Below are 10,750 nucleotides of genomic sequence, written 5' to 3'. Positions count from 1 at the left end.
AGGTCAAGGAAGAGTCTTGGTGGTTCCATTCAAGAATGATGGAGGCCACAGTGTTCTTGGGGGATTTTACAATCAGCAACTGTGTTTTTTTCCTCTGACAAGGTGGATTAATACATTTGGGAAGATCGATGAGGCAGCAAGTGAATGTTCTTCATGTCAACAACACTTATCAACGTCACGACGTTGTCCTTTGGGGGTGTATATCGTGACTAGTACACTGTCACGACGTGGTCCTTTGGGGTGTATATCGTGACTAGTACACTGTCACGACGTGGCCCTTTGGTGTGTATATCGTGACTAGTACACTGTCACGACGTGGCCCTTTGGGGTGTATATCGTGACTAGTACACTGTCACGACGTGGCCCTTTGGGGTGTATATCGTGACTAGTACACTGTCACGACATGGCCCTTTGGGGTGTATATCGTGACTAGTACACTGTCACGACGTGGTCCTTTGGGGGTGTATATCGTGACTAGTACACTGTCACGACGTGGCCCTTTGGGGTGTATATCGTGACTAGTACACTGTCACGACGTGGCCCTTTGGGGTGTATATCGTGACTAGTACACTGTCACGACGTGGCCCTTTGGGGTGTATATCATGACTAGTACACTGTCACGACGTGGTCCTTTGGTGTGTATATCATGACTAGTACACTGTCATGACGTGGCCCTTTGGGGTGTATATCGTGACTAGTACACTGTCACGACGTGGCCCTTTGGGGGTGTATAACGTGACTAGTACACTGTCACGACGTGGCCCTTTGGGGTGTATATCGTGACTAGTACACTGTCATGACGTGGTCCTTTGGGGTGTATATCGTGACTAGTACACTGTCACGACGTGGCCCTTTGGGGTGTATATCGTGACTAGTACACTGTCACGACGTGGCCCTTTGGGGTGTATATCGTGACTAGTACACTGTCCCGACGTTGCCCTTTGGGGGTGTATATCGTGACTAGTACACTGTCACGACGTGGCCCTTTGGGGTGTATATCGTGAATAGTACACTGTCACGACGTTGTCCTTTGGGGGTGTATATCGTGACTAGTACACTGTCACGACGTGGCCCTTTGGGGTGTATATCGTGACTAGTACACTGTCACGACGTGGCCCTTTGGGGTGTATATCGTGACTAGTACACTGTCACGACGTGGCCCTTTGGGGTGTATATCGTGACTAGTACACTGTCACGACGTGGCCCTTTGGGGTGTATATCGTGACTAGTACACTGTCATGACGTGGTCCTTTGGGGTGTATATCGTGACTAGTACACTGTCACGATGTGGCCCTTTGGGGTGTATATCGTGACTAGTACACTGTCACGACGTGGCCCTTTGGGGTGTATATCGTGACTAGTACACTGTCCCGACGTTGCCCTTTGGGGGTGTATATCGTGACTAGTACACTGTCACGACGTGGCCCTTTGGGGTGTATATCGTGACTAGTACACTGTCACGACGTTGTCCTTTGGGGGTGTATATCGTGACTAGTACACTGTCACGACGTGGCCCTTTGGGGTGTATATCGTGACTAGTACACTGTCACGACGTGGCCCTTTGGGGTGTATATCGTGACTAGTACACTGTCACGACGTGGCCCTTTGGGGGTGTATATCGTGACTAGTACACTGTCACGACGTGGCCCTTTGGGGGTGTATATCGTGACTAGTACACTGTCACTGATGCCTTAGACCACTGCGCCACACGGGAGGCTGTATTTTCTGATAGTTTAATCAGAGATTTTTTACCAGAGTATCTCTTGCCACATTGATTTCTCTCCTGTGTGTCCGCTGGTGTATAATCAAACTGCTAGATGTAACAAAACCCTTCCCACATTGAACACAGGCATAAGGTTTCTCTCCTGTGTGTGTTCTCCGGTGTATAGTCAGACGGCTAGAAGTAACAAAACTCTTCGTACACTGATCACAGCTATAAGGCTTCTCTCCTGTGTGTGTTCTCTGGTGTACTATCAGGCAGCTTGAGTGTGTAAAACTCTTCCCACATTGATCACAGCTATAAGGTCTCTCTACTGTGTGTGTTCTCTGGTGTGATTTTAAATGTCCTGACTTAAGAAAACGCTTTCCACAGTCAGAGCAGTGGTAAGGCTTCTCTCCTGTGTGTGTTCTCTGGTGTATAGTCAGCTGGCTAGATGTTGTGAAACTCTTCCCACATTGATTACAGCTATACGGTTTTTCTCCTGTATGGATTCTCTCATGTCTTCTAAGGTCTGCTGAAGAGGTGAATCTCTTCCCACAGTCAGAGCAGCAGTGAGGTTTCTCTCCTGTGTGAATTCTCAAGTGTACTTTTAGTGAATCTGATCTTGAGTAACTCTTCCCACAGTCCGGGCAGTGGTGATATTTCTTCCCTGTGGGTCTCTGCTGGGGTTTCTTGAGGTTTTCTGCTCTGGAGAGACTCTTCTCTGCCTCATCAGCATCATGATGTTGTTGAGGCTCCCCAGAGGATCCACGATAGACTTGTCTCTCTCCTGTGTGAACAACAAAGTCAGACAGATGATTAAAGGCCAACAACAGAAATCCACTGTTTATTTGAGGTAAAAGTTTATGCCCAGAGCAGGAAGTTGTAAAACAACTGACGTCTGAAAATAAATACCACTTAGTAGTAAAGTTGATGATTGTAGTTAGTGGTAACTAGAAATGGAGAAATAAGTTATTCAAGTTGTTGAAATCCTAAGCAGTGGGCCAGATGACTTTTGGTCACCAAGGTAGGCTCGTTTCTGTGTTAAGCTACAATTGCGGCACGATGTACAATTCGGTTGTAGAAACTCCTCCCTGCTAATGAGGAAACCGCTAGTTACGGATGTAGTAAACGCAGCAAAAAAAAGAAACGTCCCTTTTTCAGGACACCGTCTTTCAAAGATAATAAGTCAAAATCCAAATAACTTCACAGATCTTCATTGTAAAGGGTTTAAACACCGTTTCCCATGCTTGTTCAATGAACCATAAACAATTAATGAACATGCACCTGTGGAACGGTCATTAATTAAGACACTAACAGCTTCCAGACAGCAGGCAAGTAAGGTCACAGTTATGAAAACTTAGGACACTAAAGAGGCCTTTCTACTGACTCTAAAAAAACACCAAAAGAAAGATGCCCAGGGTCCCTGCTCATCTGCATGAACGTGCCTTAGGCATGAGGACTGCAGATGTGGCCAGGGCAATAAATTGCAATGTCCGTACTGAGACGCCTAAGACAGCGCTACAGGGAGACAGGACGGGCAGCTGATCGTCCTCGCAATGGCAGACCACGTGTAACAACACCTGCACAGGATCGGTACATCTGAACATCACACCTGCGGGACAGGTACAGGATGGCAACAACAACTGCTGAGTTACACCAGGAACGCACAATCCCTCCATCAGTGCTCAGACCGTCCGTAATAGTCTGAGAGAGGCTGGACTGAGGTCTTGTAGGCCTGTTGTAAGGCAGGTCCTCACCAGACATCACCGGCAACGACGTCGCCTATGGGCACAAACCCACCCACTTTTTGCCAGTGACGAGTCGCGTTTATTGTCGAAGGAATGAGCGTTACATCGAGGCCTGTACTCTGGAGCGGGATCGATTTGGAGGTGGAGGGTCCGTCATGGACTGGGGCGGTGTGTCACAGCATCATCGGAGGAATGAGCGTTACACCGAGGCCTGTACTCTGGAGCGGGATCGATTTGGAGGTGGAGGGTCCGTCATGGTCTGGGGCGGGGCTTCACAGCATCATCGGACTGAGCTTGTTGTTATTGCAGGCAATCTCAACACTGTGCGTTACAGGGAAGACGTCCTCCTCTCTCATGTTGTACCCTTCCTTCACGCTCACCCTGACATGACCCTCCAGCATGACAATGTCGCCAGCCATACTGCTCGTACTGTGCGTGATTTCCTGCAAGACAGGAATGTCAGTGTTCTGCCATGGCAAGCGAAGAGCCCGGATCTCAATCCCATTGAGCACGCCTGGGACCTGTTGGATCGGAGGGTGAGGGCTAGGGCCATTCCCCCCCCAGAATTGTCCGGGAACTTGCAGGTGTCTTGGTGGAAGAGTGGGGTAACATCTCACAGTAAGAACTGGAAAATCTGGTGCAGTCCATGAGGAGGAGATGTACTGCAGTACTTAATGCAGCTGGTGGCCACACCAGATACTGACTGTTACTTTTGATTGTTTTATGAAAATAAACGCAGTTGACAGTGAGGACGCTTGTTTTATTGATGAGTTTATATCTGCATTTTTCACAATGCATTACCTACTAATTCGCAGTGCATTATCTACTAATTCGCAGTGCATTATCTACTAATTCACCGTGCATTATCTACCAATTTGCAGTGCATTATCTACTAATTCGCAGTGCATTGTCTACTAATTTGCAGTGCATTATCTACTAATTCGACGTGCATTATCTACTAGTTTCCGGTACATTATCTACTAATTTGCGGTACATTATCTACAAATTTGTGGTGCATTATCTGCAAATTTGCAGAGCATGGTCTAATTCGCAGTGCATTATCTACTAATTCACAGTGCATTATCTACTAATTCGCAGTGCATTATCTACTAATTCACAGTGCATTATCTATTAATTCACGGTGCATTATCTACTAATTCACAATGCATTATCTACTAATTCACAGTGCATTATCTACTAATTCGCCGTGCATTATCTACTAATTCACAGTTCATTATCTACTAATTCACAGTGCATGATCTACTAATTCACAGTGCATTATCTACTAATTCACAGTGCATTATCTACTAATTCGCCGTGCATTATCTACTAATTCGCCATGCATTATCTACGCATTCACAATGCATTATCTACTAATTCACAGTGCGTTATCTACTAATTCCCGGTACATTATCTACAAATTCTGTCACGACTTCCGCCGAGGTTGGCTCTCCTGCCCGTTCAGGCGGTCGTCGTCACCGTCCTACTAGCCGCTACGATCCCTTTTCGTGTATCTTGGTTTTGTCAGATTGTTTTCACCTGTGTGTTGTTTAGTTAATTAGTGTCTGTATATAATGTAGGTTCTCCCGCCCTTGTTTTGTGCGGGATTGTTTATTTTGTCATTCATTTCGTCTGTCAGTGTTTTTGTGTTTATTATTCTCCGGTTTGTCTGTTATACTGTTTTGGATAATTTCACCCTGTTTGTATTTGGGTTGACCGTGTTTATTTTTGTTCACCGGAGAATAAACTTATTATCGCTATTTGCTCTCTGCGCCTGATTCCACCCACCTTGATTAGACGTGACAAATTCGCAGTGCATTATCTACTAATTCACAGTGCATTATCTATTAATTATATACTCTACTCATTTACAGTACATTTACTACATTATCGATATGTATAATGATAAGGAGACAGGGATACTGGAGTGATGGAGGTAGATATGTACAGGAGACAGGGATACTGGAGTGATGGAGGTAGATATGTATAGGGGGAAGGAGACAGGGATACTGGAGTGATGGAGGTAGATATGTATAGGAGACAGGGATACTGGATTGATGGAGGTAGATATGTATAGGGGGAAGGAGACAGGGATACTGGAGTGATGGAGGTAGATATGTATAGGGGTAAGGAGACAGGGATACTGGAGTGATGGGGGTAGATTTGTATAGGGGGAAGGAGACAGGGATACTGGAGTGATGGGGTAGATTTGTATAGGGGGAAGGAGACAGGGATACTGGAGTGATGGAGGTAGATATGTATAGGGGGAAGGAGACAAGGATACTGTAGTGATGGAGGTAGATATGTATAGGGGGAAGGGGACAGGGATACTGGAGTGATGGAGGTAGATATGTATAGGAGGAAGGGGACAGGGATACTGGAGTGATGGAGGTAGATATGTATAGGGGTAAGGAGACAGGGATACTGGAGTGATGGAGGTCGATATGTATAGGGGTAAGGAGACAGGGATACTGGAGTGATGGAGGTAGATATGTATAGGGGGAAGGAGACAGGGATACTGGAGTGATGGAGGTAGATATGTATAGGGGGAAGGAGACAGGGATACTGGAGTGATGGAGGTAGATATGTATAGGGGGAAGGGGACAGGGATACTGGAGTGATGGAGGTAGATATGTATTGGGGTAAGGGGACTATATACAGGGTCAGTAAGTAAGGAGACAGGGATACTGGAGTGATGGAGGTAGATATATATAGGGGTAAGGAGACAGGGATACTGTAGTGATGGAGGTAGATATGTATAGGGGGAAGGAGACAGGGATACTGTAGTGATGGAGGTAGATATGTATAGGGGGAAGGGGACAGGGATACTGGAGTGATGGAGGTAGATATGTATTGGGGTAAGGGGACTATATACAGGGTCAGTAAGTAAGGAGACAGGGATACTGGAGTGATGGAGGTAGATATATATAGGGGTAAGGAGACAGGGATACTGTAGTGATGGAGGTAGATATGTATAGGGGAAGGAGACAGGGATACTGGAGTGATGGAGGTAGATATGTATAGGGGGAAGGAGACAGGGATACTGGAGTGATGGAGGTAGATATGTATAGGGGGAAGGAGACAGGGATACTGGAGTGATGGAGGTAGATATGTATAGGGGGAAGGGGACAGGGATACTGGAGTGATGGAGGTAGATATGTATAGGGGGAAGGAGACAGGGATACTGGAGTGATGGAGGTAGATATGTATAGGGGGAAGGAGACAGGGATACTGGAGTGATGGAGGTAGATATGTATAGGGGGAAGGAGACAGGGATACTGGAGTGATGGAGGTAGATATGTATAGGGGAAGGAGACAGGGATACTGGAGTGATGGAGGTAGATATGTATAGGGGGAAGGGGACAGGGATACTGGAGTGATGGAGGTAGATATGTATAGGGGTAAGGTGACTATATACAGGGTCCGTACCATATTAACAATGTGCAGGGATACTGGAGTGATGGAGGTAGATATGTATAGGGGGAAGGGGACAGGGATACTGGAGTGATGGAGGTAGATATGTATAGGAGACAGGGATACTGGAGTGATGGAGGTAGATATGTATAGGGGGAAGGAGACAGGGATACTGGATTGATGGAGGTAGATATGTATAGGGGGAAGGGGACAGGGATACTGGAGTGATGGAGGTAGATATGTATAGGGGTAAGGAGACAGGGATACTGGAGTGATGGAGGTAGATATGTATAGGGGGAAGGAGACAGGGATACTGGATTGATGGAGGTAGATATGTATAGGGGGAAGGGGACAGGGATACTGGAGTGATGGAGGTAGATATGTATAGGGGTAAGGAGACAGGGATACTGGAGTGATGGAGGTAGATATGTATAGTGGGAAGGAGACAGGGATACTGGAGTGATGGAGGTAGATATGTATAGGGGGAAGGAGACAGGGATACTGGAGTGATGGAGGTAGATATGTATAGGGGCAAGGGGACAGGGATACTGGAGTGATGGAGGTAGATATATATAGGGGTAAGGGGGCAGGGATACTGGAGTGATGGAGGTAGATATGTATAGGGGCAAGGGGACAGGGATACTGGAGTGATGGAGGTAGATATATATAGGGGTAAGGGGGCAGGGATACTGGAGTGATGGAGGTAGATATGTATAGGGGGAAGGAGACAAGGATACTGTAGTGATGGAGGTAGATATGTATAGGGGTAAGGTGACTATATACAGGGTCAGTACCATATTAACAATGTACAGGGATACTGAAGTGATGGAGGTAGATATGTATAGGGGGAAGGGGACAGGGGTACTGGAGTGATGGAGGTAGATATGTATAGGGGTAAGGTGATAGGGATACTGAAGTGATGGAGGTAGATATGTATAGGGGGAAGGAGACAGGGATACTGGAGTGATGGAGGTAGATATGTATAGGGGGAAGGGGACAGGGATACTGGAGTGATGGAGGTAGATATGTATAGGGGTAAGGTGACTATATACAGGGTCTGTTCCAGTACCATTTAACAATGTACAGGGATACTGGAGTGATGGAGGTAGATATGTATAGGGGTAAGGTGACTATATACAGGGTCAGTACCATATTAACAATGTACAGGGATAATGGAGTAGAGATCGACCGATTAATCAGAATCAGAATGGCCAATTAATTAGGGCCGATTTCCAGTTTTCATAACAATCGGTAATCTGTATTTTCGGACACCGATTTTTAAACATGAGATAAAGGGTGAGGGAATAGAAGCTTATTTAACACGTCAAATAGTGTTATTATCAAATAGTGTTATTATCAAATAGTGTTATTATCAAATAGTGTTATTATGTTATTATCAAATAGTGTTATTATCAAATAGTGTTATTATCAAATAGTGTTATTATCAAATAGTGTTATTATCAAATAGTGTTATTATGTTATTATCAAATAGTGTTATTATCAAATAGTGTTATTGTCAAATAGTGTTATTGTCAAATAGTGTTATTATGTTATTATCAAATAGTGTTATTGTCAAATAGTGTTATTATGTTATTATCAAATAGTGTTATTGTCAAATAGTGTTATTGTCAAATAGTGTTATTATGTTATTATCAAATAGTGTTATTATGTTATTATCAAATAGTGTTATTGTCAAATAGTGTTATTATCAAATAGTGTTATTGTCAAATAGTGTTATTATGTTATTATCAAATAGTGTTATTGTCAAATAGTGTTATTATGTTATTATCGAATAGTGTTATTATCGAATAGTGTTATTATCAAATAGTGTTATTATCAAATAGTGCTATTATCAAATAGTGTTATTATCAAATAGTGTTATTATGTTATTATCAAATAGTGTTATAATCAAATAGTGTTATTATGTTATTATCAAATAGTGTTATTATCAAATAGTGTTATTATCAAATAGTGCTATTATCAAATAGTGTTATTATCAAATAGTGTTATTATGTTATTATCAAATAGTGTTATAATCAAATAGTGTTATTATGTTATTATCAAATAGTGTTATTATCAAATAGTGTTATCAAATAGTGCTATTATCAAATAGTGTTATTATCAAATAGTGTTATTATGTTATTATCAAATAGTGTTATAATCAAATAGTGTTATTATGTTATTATCAAATAGTGTTATAATCAAATAGTGTTATTATGTTATTATCAAATAGTGTTATTATCAAATAGTGTTATTATCAAATAGTGTTATTATCAAATAGTGTTATTATCAAATAGTGTTATTGTCAAATAGTGTTATTATCAAATAGTGTTATTATCAAATAGTGTTATTATCAAATAGTGTTATTATCAAATAGTGTTATTATGTTATTATCAAATAGTGTTATTATCAAATAGTGTTATTATCAAATAGTGCTATTATCAAATAGTGTTATTATCAAATAGTGTTATTGTGTTATTATCAAATAGTGTTATTATGTTATTATCAAATAGTGTTATTTGACACGTATCTTTTTGACACACAAAGACCCAAACGGCGTTCCGTAATTTGACATCGGTTTTGCACATCGGCTTTAATAAACTAGACGTTGTGCCGATACCGATGTTGGCATTTTTAGTGAATAATATCGTCCCTACTTTATATCTTATTATAACGACATGACAAAATGGGACATTATTATTAATGACTTATTAAACAGCTGTAACAAGATGTCCACCACAGGAAATCCTCGCTGGCACTCGACGTGAGACAACCGAGACATGGATTGTGTATGTGTGCCTATTCAGAGGGTGGGTGAAGATTTAAGTGCCTCCAAACGGGGTATTGTAGTAGGTCCCAGGAGCATGAGGCATTCATAGTGTGTGCTTCTGTAATTAAGACGTTACTTACTGGTGTTAATCAGGTCTCCAACCTCTTCCTCTTCCAATATGACAGTTATCTCTCCCTCCTCTTCTTTTACTGTAATACCTTCCTCCTCTTTCACTCTGAACGCGTCCTCTTCTTTCACTGTAACATCCTCACCCTCTATTTCTTGTTTTACTGTAACAACCTCCTCTTCCTCTACTTTTGTTACTGTGACATCCTCTTCTTCCTTCTCCTCTTTCACAACAACATTCAGCCACAGACCCTCTTTCTCCGTCCAGCAGACCTCCTCCTCCTCTTCATCAAGAGGAGAGTAGCTTGGTGAACTCATGGTCGGGGGATGAGGGCTAACAGTTAGCTAGCTAGGCTAATGCTAACTTAACAAGCCAGCTAGCTGACCAATAACAACGTAAATATGAAATTAAATCGGATAACTATCTAGACGACAGAAGTGGGTTTTAAAACACAGTGGCTAATATACACTAAAGCGTCTAAAGAGCTATATTGGTTCGGCTATTTCCTCTATCAAGCTACCGAGATGGCTGACTAACTGTTGCTGCTGCTGAAAGAAGCGTTCCGTCCACTACATTATACGTCACACCAACAGCATCGCCTTAAATTCTCAGACCGCCATCTGCTGACTGGAGTGGGTAACGCAGTTCAGTAAAATGTAGATTTAAAATTTAAATTAAATTTTAAAAAGTAAGTAAATAACTTTTAAACGATTGTTTTATTTGATTTCAATCATAATATTATAACATTATATGAAACCTACATAAAAAAAGGGAATTAATTTCAAATTGGCTTTATTGCCATGGAAACAAAACAACCCAAACAACAAATGTAAACATGTCAAATACATTGAGTGTTAAAATTACCAGTGTTTTAGCAATGTGCAAATAGTTGTAGTACGAAACAGTTATCTAAATAAATAAACAAATAAATATAGGTGGTATTTACAATGTTGTTCGTGTTCCACTGGTTGCCCTGTTCTCATGGCAAC

At 42.3% G+C, this 10,750-nt stretch overlaps 1 protein-coding gene across 1 annotated transcript; it reads right to left on the bottom strand.

Annotated features, from left to right (window-relative positions):
- Positions 1-1,029: 1,029 nt before the first annotated feature.
- On the bottom strand, positions 1,030-10,293 carry LOC124022357 (zinc finger protein 239-like). Its single transcript, XM_046337282.1, has 2 exons — positions 9,775-10,293; positions 1,030-2,489 (listed from the first exon to the last, which is right to left on the bottom strand). The coding sequence occupies exons 1-2, from the start codon at positions 10,076-10,078 to the stop codon at positions 1,738-1,740; spliced, it is 1,056 nt and encodes a 351-aa protein (XP_046193238.1). The 5' UTR covers positions 10,079-10,293; the 3' UTR covers positions 1,030-1,737.
- Positions 10,294-10,750: the final 457 nt, after the last annotated feature.

This window comes from Oncorhynchus gorbuscha, unplaced genomic scaffold, assembly GCF_021184085.1.
Source record: "Oncorhynchus gorbuscha isolate QuinsamMale2020 ecotype Even-year unplaced genomic scaffold, OgorEven_v1.0 Un_scaffold_1357, whole genome shotgun sequence".
Classification (NCBI taxonomy): domain Eukaryota; kingdom Metazoa; phylum Chordata; class Actinopteri; order Salmoniformes; family Salmonidae; genus Oncorhynchus; species Oncorhynchus gorbuscha.
Note: the sequence above shows the minus strand (reverse complement) of the source record. Positions and strands in the feature narration are given on the sequence as shown.

Coding starts and splice junctions, on each gene's coding strand:
- LOC124022357 (XM_046337282.1), bottom strand. CDS start 10,078: ATGAGTTCACCAAGCTACTCTCCTCTTGATGAAGAGGAGGAGGAGGTC. Junction 2,490..9,774: donor TGGAGACCTGATTAACACCA/GTAAGTAACGTC, acceptor TTGTTCACACAG/GAGAGAGACAAGTCTATCGT.